Genomic DNA, 16764 nt, shown 5'->3' with positions numbered 1-16764 from the left:
GTCCTTTTTTAGACATTTCCATAACACAGACAGCTTCTGTCAGTCAGCATTACATCAACACCTGAAACTAAATAAGAAATCTCAATTGTCAGAAGAGTCTGTGTGTAATTCCAAGCAGATAAGTAGTGACGGAAAAGAGGCAAATTACAGCTAAAAGATACAGAATAATTAATTACTGCTAATTACAATTTTTATCATGTTGACATGTATAATTATTTTAAGGAAAAGTTTAATCACTATGGACATCCCCTTTAGTCACAAATTACCTTGCTGATGTTCACTCTTTCCCCACTCCTCAAATTAACCCCAGTATAGAGAAATACATTGTGACAATCAGGAACCAATTGAATTAGCCACTAGGTGTGAATGTCATTTACGACACAGACGGTAAGACCTTTGCTCCCGGTACAGCTCTACTCACCCTCTATGACTATTACAAAAGGATACCTGTGAGACTTTTAGTTTATTTCACATCACAGCCAAAGTATTTAGAAGAAATGTTAGACTTGATGTCAATAAAAGCATCACGTAGTTGCTGCAGATTGAGATCTGGTGACTGTGGAGGCCATTGGAGTACAGTGACCTCATTGTCATGTTCAAGAATAGGGATGAACTTCAAGTTCGAGTCGAACTCATGTTCGACTCAAACATTGCCTCACATTAGAACCTGCGAACAGACCAAAAGTTCATGTGAACTTTAGAACCCCCGTTAAAGTCTATGGGACTCGAACGTTTGAAATCTAAAGTGCTAATTTTAAAGGCTAATATGCAAGTTATTGTCCTAAAAAGTGTTTGGGGACCTGGGTCCTGCCCCAGGGTACATGTATCAATGCAAAAAAAGATTGAAAAACTGCAGTTTTTTCGGGAGCAGTGATTTTAATAATACTTAAAATGAAACAATAAAAGTGAAATATTCCTTTAAATTTCATACCGGGGGGGGGGGGGTGTATAGTATGCCTGTGAAGTAGCGCTTGTTTCCCGTGCTTAGAACCGTTTCTGCACCATAGAGTGGATGAATCCATGGACTGTCCTCTTCCATGGGGGGGGGGAGACAGTATTAAAAGTTATAAAAAAAAAACCTAGTACCGCACTTACTTAACGCAGCTAAGAGGCTAATACCCAGGAAGTGGCAAGAGGTGGAATGCCCCATGACTTGGGAATGGATTGATGCGGTCAAAGAGACCTATAGAATGGAAGAGCTGAGAGAGGGCATAGGGGGTAACAACATGAGTCAAATTAAGAAATGGGACAACTGGAGGGCTTTTAAGAAGTCATGGAGCTACGCCGAAAACCTAAGGGAAGATATTTAATGGTTACTCAAAGAGGATAATTAGGGAGAAACAGAGGCATAAGGGACTATTTATGGTGAGAGACAGGGGAGGGGCGAGAGGGGGAAGGGAAGGGGAAGAGGGAGCAACTGTAACTTGTTTTTTCTTTCTCTTTTTCTGTGCTTCGAGAAAAAAAAAAAAAAAGAAAGGGAAAAAAAAAGAAAAGAAAAAAAAAAAAAAGAGAGGAAAAAGAGAAAAAAAAAGAGGGGGGGGGGAAAGGAGAGAGAATAAATGAGAAGAAAGGTCACTAATGATGCGATACCAAAATAGAGACGCTAAGGGCTGGTAAAAAAAAAGAAAAAGAACTGTCTCTGCACAAAGTGTAATTTCTGAAGGGAAATAAAGTCATTTAAAATCACTCACGTCTTTGCTGCGGCCTGCCAGGTTGCGTGCTCGGATAAAGGGTCTGGTGTGGATTTTTGGGGGGAACTTCACGCCATTTTTTTCTTAAATTTGGGGTGGAGTTCCCCTTAAAATCCATACCAGACCTGAAGGGCCTGGTAATTGAATTTGGGGGGACCCCCATGCATTTTTTTTTATGAATGACTTTCTCTGTATTGCCGAGAGCCGACAAGTGATTTAAAATGACTTTTTTTCATTCAGAAATGACATTTTGTGCAGTGACAGTTCTAAGCATGGGAAACATGCGCTGCTTCACAGGCATACTATACACCCCCCCCCCAGGTATGACATTTAAAGGAATGTTTCACTTTAAGCATTATTAAAATCACTGCTCCCGAAAAAACGGCCGTTTTTTAAACTTTTTTTTGCATTGATACATGTCCCCTGGGGCAGGACCCAGGTCCCCAAACACTTTTTATGACAATAACTTGCATAATAGCCTTTAAAATTAGCACTTTAGATTTCAAACGTTCGAGTACCATAGACGTTAAGAGGGTTCTAAAGTTCACACAAACTTTTGGTCTGTTCGCAGGTTCTGGTGCGAACCGAATGGGGAGGGGGGGGGTGTTCGGCTAATCCCTATTCAAGAAACCAGTGGTGAGATGATTTGAGCTGTAAGGAGCCATCACAAGATGGGTACACTGTGGTCAAAAAGTGATGGTCAGCAACAATACTCAGGAAGGCTCATGTACATTTAAACAATGCCCAACTGGTACTAAGGGGCCCAAAATGTGCCAGAAAAATATCCCCCACACCATTGCACCACCACCACCAGCCTAAACCGTTTGTACAAATCAGGATGGATCCATGCTTTGATGTTTACGCCAAATTCTAACCCAACCATCTGAATGTTGCAGCTGAAATCAAGACTCATAGACCAGGCAACATTTTTTTCAAATGTTCTAAAGTCCAATTTTGGTGATCATGTGTGAATTGTAGCCTTAGTTTCCTGTTCTTAGATGACAGGAGTGACACCAGGTCTGGTCTTCTGCTGCTGTAGCCCATCTGCTTCAAGGTTCGATATGTTGTGCATTCATAGATGGTATTCTGCATACCTTGGTTGTAATGAGTGTTTTTTTAAATTACTGCTGCCATTCTATCATTTTGAACCAGTCTGCCCATTCTCCTCTGACATCAACAAGGCATTTTCGTCCACACCACTGCCGCTCACTGGGTATTTTCTCTTTTTCGGACCATTCTCTGTAAACCCTAGAGATGGTTGTGCGTGAAAATCCCAGTAAATCAGCAGTTTTTGAAATACTCAGACCAGTCCGTCCGGCACCAACACCCATGCCACATTCAAAGTCACTTAAATCCCATTTCTTCTGCATCCTGATGCTCGGTTTGAACTTCAGCAAGTTGTCTTCACCTCCTCTAGATGCCTCAATGCATTAAGTAGCTGCCATGTGATTGGCTGATTAGCAATTTATGTTAACAAGCAATTGAACAGGTGTACCTAATAAAGTGACCATGAGTGTATTTAACCTAGGATGCAGATCCACCCTCCAGGTAAGAAACTCTAAAATCTGGCTGTGGTGGGTTACATAGAAAAAAGTAAGCTAAGGAGAATTTTTCACGTAAAGAACATTTGTAGACTCCTGTTCATTTGTTGTCTAATTTCTTGTTAAAAATGTAACAAAAAGCTGTGTAGAAAAGTGGTAGCAGAACTACATCTCCCAGAAGTTCTGCAGCTGAAGCAGACACAAATGGGTGTGTTTTTTGGGCGGTTCAGTACACACCTGCTGGGAGTTTTTTTTGGTAGTGCCACTGGGTAAGTGTGACAGACTCACCTGGGACAGGGGCTTTTGGAGGGGACTAAATGCTAGCCTCTTACCTTGCGATCATGGGCCCTGGCATTTGGGGGAACAGTGCTCTTTGTGAGCTGTATGCCTGGGGACCCTGTATATGTCATATTAGAGTTACTGAGTCATACTGTTGGGACATGCAGTGTAAGGAGATGCTCATGCCATCACCTCCAGCCATCTGTCTGTTCTCTGTGCTAATTGACCCTGCTATTGTGTGAAGATGTCCTGTGTTTACACTTATGATAATGTGTATTGTATAGCAGGTGAGCGAGGAGACGTAACGTCTATGAGTCACCTCGGCTGTCTAAATGATTTAGATAATTGGCTCATGTTAATTTATGTTCTGGTTACCTCCTCTTTAACTGTATATAAGACTGGCATTTTGGTTCTAATAAACACTCCATGTTTAGCACACAAACAAGTCTCGTCTCATTGTGTGTTGAGAGCAGCTGGAATATCCGATGTCTATATCCAGACTGATAGGAAGCGGTATATGACGGAAACCCTCAAGCGGAGTGTGGGTCGTTATGTTACAGTAAGTATTTACCCTGGCCAAGACAGATGGTCATGACTTCTTGTTTATGGGCAGGGTAGAGGCAGGCAACAAAACACTAATGATCTGCCTACTCCCTACCTCCTCATGCACTACTGTAATCCAATCAAAGAACAGGGTGACAATGCTGCAGCAGATTCAGAAAAAGTGTTGTCAGCCCTGAAAAAAGGAAAGGGAGGAATAATTGGATCAGTTGGCACATTGGCAGGATCACCATGTAACACTGTCAGGACTGGGCTCTGAACCCATGACCCCTGCCATGTCTGGCAGTAGATCAACTTGCTGAACCACCTACGATGCTGGATGGTGCCTTGCCTGAATCCTTGGATAAACCTTTCTATCTTGTTTCTGCTGAACCTTGATCTTCCTATTTTAGCCATGCCTTTGCATTTCCTGTTTGCCACATTATTGTGCTCTCTCTAGCCAATATCTTGCGCCTTTTACTCCTGCTGCTGTCCGTATCTTCACAGCCCATCGTTACCTACCTTTGGCTTGTTCCTCAAATGTGCTTCTGCTTGATATCAACCTGCAAATACTTCTTACTGCCCTTTGGCTTATTTACTGACTACGCTTCTGCTTGATCCCTACCTGCTATATCTGCTACCAGAACCTGGCATGCCCACCTCCTGGTGGGGCAAACCTGAGGACCACGACTTGGCCCTACCACGCAGCAAAACTTATCTCCACCATCAAGAGCTCTGGTGAATACCGGCTAGTGCTTAGAGCTTGGATGAGCCCACTTCATCCACCAGGGTGATCTGCTTGTGTTCTTATCCTGCTGGTCGGTAGGAAACTCTCAACTGCTATATATGCTATATATATATATATTGTCTCTGAGCCTGACCCCTGATCATCATAAAAGTATTGCATTGACTTGAGACTAAGGGGTTAACCACTTCAGCCTCGGACCATTTGGCTGCCAAATTACCAGGCCACTTTTTGCGATTCAAAACTGCAATGTGGCTCCCAAACAAAATTTACGTCCTTTTTTTTCCCTCACAAATAAAGCTTTCTATTGGTGGTATTTGATCACCTCTGCAGTTTTTATTTTTTGCGCTATCAACAAAAATAGAGCGACAATTTTTTAAAAACATATTTTTTCCTCAGTTTACTGAGTAAATGTGACGGGCAGTAAAGGGGTTAACCACTAGGGGGCTAGGAAGGGGTTAAGTGTGTCCTAGGGAGTGATTCTAACTGTTAGGGGGCGTGGCTACGAGTGACACGTCACTGATCGCTGCTCCCAATGAGAGTGAATAGACGACCAGAGACATGTCACTAGGCAGAACAGGGAGATGCTGTGTTTACACAGGCATCTCCCCGTTCTTCAGCTTCATGACACAATCGCGGGCATCCGACATCGAGTCCGCGGGTCCTGCGGGCACGGTCATGGAGCTCGCGGCAGGCACGCGCAACGGCAGCAAATTCAAAGTGACGTAAATATACGTCGATTTGCCTGTCGGTACCATTCTGCCGACGTATATAGTCGTGAACCAGTCCAGTGGTTAATTTACTAAAGACAAATAGATTGTGCACTTTACAAAGTGCAGTTGCTTCAGAGCTTAGTAAATGAGCAGATGCTCTGTTCACTTCCATCATCCGATCATGTGCACGCAAAAATGTTTTTTTTCCCCTGGCACGATTGGGTATTCTTTGCAGAGTGGAGCATTTACCTTTAGTAAATCAACCGCTATATGTCATTTTGAATTTTATCCATAGTTTTGCTGGGTTAGTTCACCTTTCCTGCACTTAGCCCTTTAGGGCTTTTCCCACTAGTGGTTAGGGTGACCACGTGTCCCGGTTTGCCCGGGATCGTCCCGTAATTTACATTTTTGTCCCTTGTCCCGGGAGCCTTCAAACCGGGACAATAGAGGGTCCCGGAATCAACTGCCTGCCAGAACTCACTGCCGCTGCTGCCCGCTTGTAATTTAATCATTCTAAATCACTGGTTGCTAGGGACGCCCCGCTTGGCATGTAGCAACCAGTGACGTGTCCCGCTCTCCCTGACGCTCCGCCTCCGACTCCACCCCCACCTCCTCCTCCTCCAGTGGCCAGCCGCGGTTCTTGCAGCAGGGAGAGCAGCAGCATCGTTAGGGCAGACCTCCTCCCCCGCTCCGCGCCTCGGTTGCTCAGCTGCTGCTGCTGCTGGACTCGATCCGCCGACCGCCGTCCATGACCGACCGACTCCCGCCCGCTGCCTGCGTCATCTCTCCGTCACACTCGCACATCTGCCGGTCTGACCTCCTCCAGCAGGACCAGGGCCCAGACACTGCAGACAGGCTCCTCCCGGCTCCCGCCCGAGCGGCCCGATTCACTGCCTCCTCAAGTCCTGACAAAATAGAAGACCACCAACGCTGGCTGAAGACTACCCTGTGCCACCACTCCATCTCCATTATATGATATCAAAAGGTGAGCAAATAGGGGCAATTAACAGTGACACTGGCTGGCTGCATCTGATGGGGCACAGTAGCGACAATTTATGGGCACACTGGCATTTGAGGCACAATAGCGACAATTCATGGGCACACTGGCATTTGAGGCACAATAGCGACAATTCATGGGCACACTGGCATTTGAGGCACAATAGCGACAATTCATGGGCACACTGGCAGCATCTGATGGGGCACAGTAGCGACAATTTATGGGCACACTGGCATTTGATGGGGCACAGTAGCGACAATTCATGGGCACACTGGCATTTGAGGCACAATAGCGACAATTCATGGGCACTCTGGCTGCATCTAATGGGGCACAGTAGCGACAATTTATGGGCACACTGGCATTTGATGGGGCACAGTAGCGACAATTCATGGGCACACTGGCATTTGAGGCACAATAGCGACAATTCATGGGCACACTGGCAGCATTTGATGGGGAACAGTGTCTGCATTTGATGGGGAACAGTGTCTGCATTTGATGGGGAACAGTGTCGGCATTTGATGGGAACAGTGGCGGCATTTGATGGGAACAGTGGCGGTATTAGATGGGGCACAGTGGCTGCATTTGATGGCACAAGTGACTGCATTTGATGGCACAAGTGACTGCATTTGATGGCACGAGTGACTGCATTTGATGGCACGAGTGACTGCATTTGATGGCACGAATGACTGCATTTGATGGCACGAGTGATTGCATATGATGGGGCACAATGGTGGCATTAGATAGGGCACAGTGGTGGCATTTGATGGGGCACAAGTGATTGCATCTGATGGGAACATTGGCGGCATATGATGGGGCACAGTGGCGGCAGTAGATGGGGCCACAGTGGCGGCATTAGATGGGGCACAGTGGCGGCATTAGATGGGGCACAGTGGTGGCATTTGACGGGCACAAGTGACTGCATTTGATGGGGCACAAGTGATTGCATTTGATGGGGCACAAGTTGCTGCATTTGATGGGGTACAAGTGGCTGCATTTGATGAGGCACAAGTGGTGGCATTAGATGGGGCACAGTGGCAGCATTTGATGGGGCCTAGGGCCCTCTTTTGATCTTGCACACGGGCCCGCTGATTTCATGATACGCCCCTGCCCCCAAAATACGCAAACAAATATGTAAAAAAACATACATTTTTTTTGGGGGGGGTGTCCCTGAATGGCAGTTTGGAAATGTGGTCACCCTACTAGTGGTGCTCTCCGAAGAACGATTCGTGTTCGGGTCACTCTTCAGACAGCATTTGACAGGCAGTGAGGAGGCATTGTATTGCCGCTTAACCCCTTTGATCTCCACATTAACACCATCCCTGCACTAGACCCATTCACTTGAAAGCGACAGGGGGGTCTAATACTTGCTGTGGCTGCCACATATGTACAACCTGGCTGCAGCTAAAGGGGGTAGCAGCTGGTGGGGGACAGTAAAAGTGTAGCTCAAATACAGGGTCTTAAAGAACACCCCCCACCCCCTCATCCCAACCACTAGTGTGAATGAACTCTCTGGGCCAGATTCACAGAGACTTATGACGGCGTATCTCCAGATACGCTGTCGTAAGTCCGATTGGGCGCCGTCGTATCTATGCGACTGATTCATAGAATCAGTTACGCATAGATTTCCCTAAGATCCGACCGGCGTAAGTCTCTTACACCGTCGTATCTTAGGCTGCATATTTACGCTGGCCACTAGGTGGCGCTTCCGTCGATTTCAGCGTAGAATATGCAAATTAGGTAGATACGCCGGTTCACAAACGTACGTCCACCTGGCGCATTTTTTTAAGTTGTTTAGGTTCAGGTTTTTCCGGCGTAAAGTTACCCCTGGGTCTATAAGGCGCAGCCAATGTTAAGTATGGCCGTCGTTCCCGCGACGAAATTTGAATTTTTTACGTTGTTTGCGTAAGTCGTTCGCGAATAGGGCTGGGCGTAATTTACGTTCACGTCGAAAGCATGACGATTTGCCAACGTCATTTGGAGCATGCGCACTGGCATATGTCCACGGACGGCACATTCGCCGTTTGTTAAAAACGTCAAAAACTTGGGGTCACTACTATTTTACATAGTACACGCCCCCAGCCAGCCTATTTTGAATTAGGCGGGCTTACGCCGGCCCAGTTACACTGCGCCGCCGTAAGTTTAAGCGCAAGTACTATGTGAATACACAACTTGCTGCTCAAACTTACGGCGGCGTAGTGTATCTGAGATACGCTACGCCCGCCTAAAGATAGGCGTTTATACCTGAATCTGGCCCTTTGAGTTTTCAGCTACCCACTTATTGGATTTCTGTTGTTGCCTGGAACTGTACTTTTATTACATTTGTGTAGCCAGATCGTAAACGTATACAGTCGTAAAAAAGAAACTGTATTTGTATCATAAAAGAAGAATCCGTTCTAAAGGTGCAGCACTATGCAGCCTACATTTCTGCCTTTCCCATATTAGACCTGATTTACAGTAGCAAGTCCTGTAATTCCTTTTCCGGGAGATGTAAACACAGATTAATTCTCACCGGCCACTGGATGGAGATAGAGGTTATAAAATAAAATCTTTTCTATTACCGAGCAGGGAAGAGATTAATGAGACTATTTAACTGCTTTTGCTGGATCTCCGGGCGCGATAGCCTTTTTTTTCTGATGACATCATCGATGCATTCAGAATATTGTGATATATGAATGACTCTACCAGAGTTTAACGCTGGAGATGTACAGAGCAAAATTGGCAGAATTTCAAGTACCTTTGCACATTAAAAAAAATAAAAAAAATAAGTGTTATGCTGGAAGTCATGCCAACCAATCAGCAGATATTACATCTATGATCGGAACTAATGGGTATTACAATTCAGGAAGATTGTAGGGATGCCATAGCGACAGGGCGAGGAAACGAAAATAGGCGCTGGAACACGATAGGCTGATCACCTACATGCTACACATTCATGCTTCTGATTGAGACGGGGCCTCGTGCCAAAAAGTCATTTTAGGACATGGAGGAGACGGCCAAGCCAAAAGGAACAGAATCTTTCAGGTGCCGCGGAAGTTTTGCTTTGCGCATTTATTAGTAGAAGACTAAAGATGCATTACCCTTGGCAAACTACAAGTCCCAGCATGTCATTCTACCCAGAAGAGGTAGGCTCTAAAGGTAAGTGATTGACCCACCAGATCAATGTTAAAGGGTCAGTCCAACCAAAATGGATAATGGGGGGAGGATAACTGCCTCCTAAATGGGCTATCCACATTGCTGTCATGCTGATCCTTTAATACTTTTTAAAGGGGTTGTAAAGGTTTGTTTTTTATTTTCTAAATAGGTTCCTTTAAGCTAGTACATTGTTGGTTCACTTACCCTTTCCTTCGATTTCCCTTCTAAATGTTTTTTTTCTTTGTTTTCTTTGTCTGAATTTCTGACTTCCTGTTTCTCCTCAGTAAGCTTGCCCCATCATCTGAGCCATTCTGGCTGGGGGTGAGTCAGCCAGAACAGCTTACTGAGGAGGAACAGGAAGTGAGAAATTTAGACAAAGAAAACAAAGAAAAAAAACATTTAGAAGAGAAATCGAAGGAAAAGGTGAGTGAACCAACAATGCACTAGCTTAACCCTCCTGGCGGTATTCCCGAGTGTGGCTCGGGGTGAGATTTTCAAGCTACGATCAGTAACCCCGAGCCACACTCAGGCTTGCCTCGCTGGATGCAGAAAGAGGTTTTCTTACCTTTTCTCCGCAAACCAGCGATGAATCCCCGCAGTGTACGGCGTCCGGATGTCCGCCCGATGCTCTGTGTTCCCCTGATTCCCTTCCCTGCGAGCGTCACGACGCAGGGGGGCGGAAGGGGGGGGGCGCGAAATTCAAATCGTATAAGTAGAAACAAAGTATAACATAGTAAAACACACTGGTACTATTGATTAAAATAAAATAAAAAATACAGTGACCTTTGATTGCCCCCCCCCCAGTGCTTTCCAGTGCCCTGTCTGCAGAATTACTATACCAGTGTCTGTATACTGCACAGCAATCATGGCAAAGCGCGCCTCTACTTCAAAATCATTATGCGACCTGCTGCCAAACAGCGACAGCGATACCGAATCCCTTGCGGAGGAGCTGAGTGACAGCGACGTGTGGGAAAGTTCGTCGTCGGATGCAGAAAGCGATGTGAGTGACGATCCGGCACCTGTGCCCAGCGATGTGCGGACCTGGTGCGCAATTGATTGCGCTACGGAGCACGTAGCGCCCCCAAGGTTTCCGTTCACAGGATCACCTGGGATAAAAGTGGACATAGAGGATGACAATCCTTTGGAATACCTCTGACTTTTTTTGACGGATGAGGTGATCGACAAAATCGTTTTGGAGACAAACCGATATCAACAACAGCAAGCTGCTACCCATCAGCTATTTTCAAGGTGCAGAAAATGGGAGCCTGTGACCAGCGACGATATATGGAAATTCCTTGGCCTCCCTTTACTGGGAGTGGTGGGGAAACCACTCCAAAAGTGGTACTGGACCACAAATAAATTATTGGCCACACCTTTTTTTGGAACTGTTATGTCAGAATATAGGTTTTCATTGATAATGAAATATTTGCACTTTGCAAATAACGAGGAATTCGATGAACGTTCTCATCCAGCTCCAGCTCCAAAGCTTAACAAAATTTGGGATATTTACCAAATGATTCTGCAGAACTTCCAGCGGACCTATATACCTGAGAGGGACATTACAATTGACGAAAATCTCATGGCCTACAAAGGTAGGCTCAGCTGGATTCAGTTCATTGCATCTAAGCGCGCTCGCTTTTTAATAAAATCCTTTATGCTATTCGAGTCCAGCTCTGGATATATTTGGAACGCAGTACTGTATACTGGCAAAGGGACCAAATTCTCCCCGAGATTCATCGATTATGGAATGGCAACCGCTTCAGTCCTTTCATTGATAGAGCCCTTGCTCAACCAGGGCTACTGTATCACTACGGACAATTTCTATACTTCCCCAGAACTATACGAGTTCCTTCTTCTAAATAGGACGGACGCTTATGGGACTGTGAGGCCTAACCGGCGTGACATGCCGTCAGCATTTCCAAATAAAAAGCTTGGGAAAGGAGAAGTAGCTGCATGGCAAAAAGGGAAAATGTTGGCTCTGAAGGGGCGGGACAAAAAGGACGTTTCCCTTTTGAGCACTGTCCATAACACCTCGACCGCCATGGTCCATAACAGAGGTGGAAAAGATGTTAGAAAGCCACAGGTTGTGTTGGACTACAACCACACGATGGGAGGTGTGGACATGGCTGACCAGGCCATGACTTTTTACCCAGAAAAAATATTATAAAAAGATTTTCCGACATCTTTTGGAGCAATGTCTCTGGAACTCCTTCATCCTGCTGAAAAGAAATGTCAGGTCTATGGTCCATGCAGACTTTATGTGGAAGGTGGCAGAACAGATTTTTCTGAAACACCAAACGCCAACGGTGGTAAACCGTTCTGGACGACGGGCTTCTGGTGTTGTAAATCCTGAGCGACTGACTGGTCGTAATTTTTTGGACCACGTACCACCCACACACAAAAAAAACAGCACCCACACGGATGTGTGTGGTTTGCTGCTCCAAGCGCGACGCCAGCGGAAGGAAAATACGCAAAGAAACGTGCTACTGTTGTCTCGACTGCGATGTTGGACTTTGCGCCATACCGTGCTTTAAAGATTTTCACACCCGAGACATTTACTGAATTATGATTTTGCACCCCTGTTTGACGCCCCAAAAAAATCAGAGTTTTTGAATATATTATTTGTTAAAATGTATTGAATAAAAAGTATTGTTATTATTAAATTATTATTTGTTATTATTTATTATATTATAATTTATGATTTTGTGTTTCAAACTTTGTCATAGTCTACTAGAGACTCTGGTTTGGACAGATTTAGGTGAGTTATTCCTAAGAATTGCAGGCCTGCAATCTAAAACGCCAAATTTCCATGCAAAATAATGGTACCGCTTTCAGCACCTTTTTTCTGAAAGTATCATACCGCCAGGGCGGTTAAAGGAACCTATTTAGAAAAAACAAAACAAACAAAAAAACATTACAACCCCTTTAAGTTACAGACTTGCAGTGCACATGCAACGTGCATTTCAGAAGATCTGCTTTACTGGGAATTCACTTGTTCCATATTTGTCCCTTAAAAAAAATATATTTTGAAGTGTAAAAGTGAGGCAAGTTTACATGGCTGATTTGCCCTGGCCATGGCTTAAAGTGGCATGCTTATATAAAGCCAGAATATATATATATATATATATATATATATATATATATATATATATATATATATATATATATATATATATATATATATATACAGCAACAACTTGAAAGGATATGATAGGAAAAAATTAAATAAAAAATTATATATATATATATCATTTTTTATTAAATTTTTTCCTTATCATATCCTTTCAAGTTGTTTCTGTATTTTGAATAAATAGCTGCTATGCAGGGTGATTGGATTTTGATCTTGTATTAATATATTTTAGGTTCAATGTGTATGATGTTTTGTTGTGTTTTGTCTTGTTTGTTTGCCTGTTGAGGAAAATAAATAAAAAGATTTATTACAACACACAGTCATTAATGTCTAAACCGCTGGCAACAAAAGTGAGTACACCTCTAAGTGAAAATGTCCAAATTGGACCAAAGTGTCAATATTTTGTGTGGCCGCCATTATTTTCCAGCACTGACTTACCCCTCTTGGGCATGGAGTTCAACAGAGCTTCACAGGTTGCCACTGGAGTCCTCTTCCACTCCTCCATGACAACATAATGGAGCCGTCGTTAAGGATGCCCCACAGTTGCTCAATTTGGTATCAGTGGAAGGAAAAATGGCCCAACATTGGTGACAGTTGATGGGAGGATGCTAAAGTATGTGTGTTTAACCATGTAATCACCGCCCTATAGACGAAAGAGGTCTACAAGGCGGTTCCTTAACTCTGGGAGGACGTCCTCCCAGAATCGCGCTCCCGCGCGCCCCCTGGGGCGCGCACATGGGAATGTCCGTGACCGTCGGGTCCGGAGGACCTGACGCATCACGGATCATGGTAAATCGCCGCTGATAGCGGTGGTTTACCACATGATCGTTCCGTCCAATGACGGAGCGATCACTTGTAAACAAACCGGCATCATGTGATGACGCCGGTTCCTCCCTCCCCTCTCTGTACCGAACGGTACAGTGTGAGAGGAGAGAGGGGAGAGAGCGGATGCAGCACGAGTGCTGTGGGCTGGATCTGTGACAAATGCAGTCACAGATCCAGCCATCCATCCCTGCTCAGCCATCCCTGCCCCATAACAATACTCTGCAACATAACCAAACTGTGCAATACTCTGCAATACCCCACAATACTCTGCAATACCCCACAATACTCTGCAATACCCCACAATACCCTGCAATACCCCACAATACTCTGCAATACCCCACAATACTCTGCAATACCCCACAATACCCTGCAATACCCCACAATACCCTGCAACGTCGCCTATGGGGATTTTTAAGTAGCAAAGTTTGGCGCCATTCCATGAGCGTGTGCAATTTTGAAGGGTGACATGTTGGGTATCTATTTACTCGGCGTAACTTCATATTTCACATTATGCAAAAGAATGAAGAAAAAATAAAAAATTTGCTAAATTTTTAACAGAAACAAAGAAAAATTCATTTTTTTTACAGAATTTTCAGACTTTTTTCTCTTATAGCGCAAAAAATAAAAAACCCAACGGTGATTAAATACCACCAAAAGAAAGCTCTATTTGTGTGAAAAAAAGGACAAAAATTTCATTTGGGTACAGTGTTGTATGACTAAGTAATTGTCATTTAAATTGTGAGAGCACCGAAAGCTGAAAATTGGTCTGGTTATTAAGTGGGTTTACGTGCCTGGTGGTCAAGTGGTCTCCACCAACTCCAATTGGAACGCCTCCCCCTCCCATCTCTATCTCGGGCTGCACAGAGAGAGAACTGAGGTGAGTCACAGTCTTCAATGTGCTGTGCGCTGTGTGCTGGGGGGTTGCAACCCCAGCATCCCTTTACACATGCTCTGGGTTGTCCCTGCTCTAGATGTTTTATGGCATGATATATTGCATAGGATACACAGCCCCTGCCCATTCCTGCGTCTTAGTAGTTCAGTAGTGCCTGAAAAATGCCCCCAGTGTGAAAGGGCAATGGACCATCTCCTGTACCATGTCTGCAGTCTCTGATCGTCTCCTGTACTATGTATGCAGTCTCTGACCGTCTCCTGTATTATGTCTGCAGTCTCTGACCATCTCCTGTACTATGTCTGCAGTCTCTGGTCATCTCCTGTATTGTGTCTGCAGTCTTTGACCGTCTAATGTATAATGTCTGCAGTCTCTGACCATCTCCTGTACAATGTCTGCAGTCTCTGACCGTCTCCTGCACTAAGTCTGCAGTACTATGCCTGCAGTCTCTGACTGTCTCCTGTACTATGTCTGCAGTCTCTGACCGTCTCCTGTACCATGTCTGCAGTCTCTGACCATCTCCTGTATCATGTCTGTCAGTCTATCATGTCTGTAGTATGTCCCCCCTCCAGGTCCCAAAAAAGTACTCTGCTTCTCTTCCTGTATTTTGTTAAGAGATCATGTAAGGATCCCAGGGTAATGAAGACTTTGTGGGGGAGCATCTCTGTGGTTGAGTCATTGCCATAGAAACATTTGCAAAGGGGAGGAGTTAGTAAAATGATCACGCCCATGTGGGGGCGCCAGAAATATTTCTGCACCCAGGCGCCTGTGACCCTAGGATCGGCCCTGGATGTAAGTTATGTTTCTGTCACTCTGCTCTCCTCACACACACTCCTATCTGCATGTCCATTGTCCACAACTGAGCACAACTGACTGGCCTTCTGCAGCTTCTCCTTTGCCAGTCTGAGCTCTGCTGTACAGGGACTGCAATAGGCTAATACCAAATTTGGGTACATAATTCACATAAAAAAAAAAAAAAAAAATGTAGTGATGTATTAATGAATGCAGAGCTACATTAATGCATTTTTTATATTTGCCTGGAGTTCTGATTTAATGCTACACATGGTAATATATGTATAATAATATATATTTATGGGAACTGGAGACTTTACCTACATATAATGCTTAGTGAAGTTCTTTCATGAACTTTTTTCCTTTTTTTTCTCTTACAAAGATCAAAATCGATTTATTTTTTCTCTTGCAAAGATCAAAATCCATTTTTTTAAATGAGCAACTATGTGCATTGTTGGTTGACTTACCTTTCTTAGCCCTGGTGTAGTATCTTCCGCAGCACTGGTGGTCAGGCTGAACAGCATGAACCTGACCAGCACAGCAAATCCTGGAGGAATTGCCTTCAATGGCAATGTAATCACCTTCACAGCAGTGATAGCCATCTTTTCTTCCATGCAAAACTCCACTGCAGCATACCTGTGGGAACATATAGTACACATTAGTTTATGTAATTATTTTTTTCAGGTCCTTTAAAGAGTAACACCAGTAAAAATCCCCTCTGGGTGATCAATGTACATTGAATGGGAAGGTCTATGTTATAATCACCTGGTGCACTCTTATGCCGCGTACACACGGTCGTTTTTTGTGATGGAAAAAAAATGAAATTTTTTAAAACGTCATTTAAAATGATCGTGTGTGGGCAAAACTTTGTTTTTTGTCTTCTAAAAAACGACTAAAAAAAAAATTCGAACATGCTTCAATTTTTTATGTCGTTTTTCAAAATGTCGTTTTTTGTGTCATAAAAAATGACCGTGTGTGGGCTAAAACGATGTTTAAAACGACATTTTTAAACCCGCGCATGCTCAGAAGCAAGTTATGATGCGAGCTTGAATGGAACTTAGTGCCGTCGTACGTGTTGTACGTAACCACGCTTTGCTAGAGCATTTTTAAAAAACGATGGTGTGTAGGCAACGTAGTTTTTTTAAATGAAGTTTGAAAAACATTGTTTTTTTACAAGACAAAAAACAACGTTTTTTTACAAGACAAAAAACGACCATGTGTACGCGGCATTAGGCGGCGTACACACGATCGGTTAACCGATGAAGCTGACTGATGGTCTGATGTACCTACACACCATTGGTTAAAAAAACGATCGTGTCAGAACGCGGTGACGTAAAACACACAACGTGCTGAAAAAAAACGAAGTTCAATGCTTCCAAGCATGCGTCGACTTGATTCTGAGAATGCGCGGCTTTTTGACCGATGCTTTTGCATACTAACGATCGATTTTGACCTATCGGTTAGGCGTCCATCGGTTCAATTTTAAAGCA

General features: G+C 44.2%; 1 protein-coding gene across 1 annotated transcript in view; it reads right to left on the bottom strand.

Moving 5' to 3' along the window:
- The window catches only part of USH2A (usherin), a 1018338-nt gene that overhangs the window by 286145 nt on the left and 715429 nt on the right, over window positions 1–16764 (bottom strand). The window contains exon 49 of the mRNA XM_040347840.1: window positions 15742–15910. Coding sequence (XP_040203774.1) covers window positions 15742–15910 — 169 coding nt within the window. The remainder of the gene's footprint in view (window positions 1–15741; window positions 15911–16764) is intronic.

Source organism: Rana temporaria, chromosome 4 (genome assembly GCF_905171775.1).
Source record: "Rana temporaria chromosome 4, aRanTem1.1, whole genome shotgun sequence".
In the NCBI taxonomy this organism is placed as follows: domain Eukaryota; kingdom Metazoa; phylum Chordata; class Amphibia; order Anura; family Ranidae; genus Rana; species Rana temporaria.
Note: the sequence above shows the minus strand (reverse complement) of the source record. Positions and strands in the feature narration are given on the sequence as shown.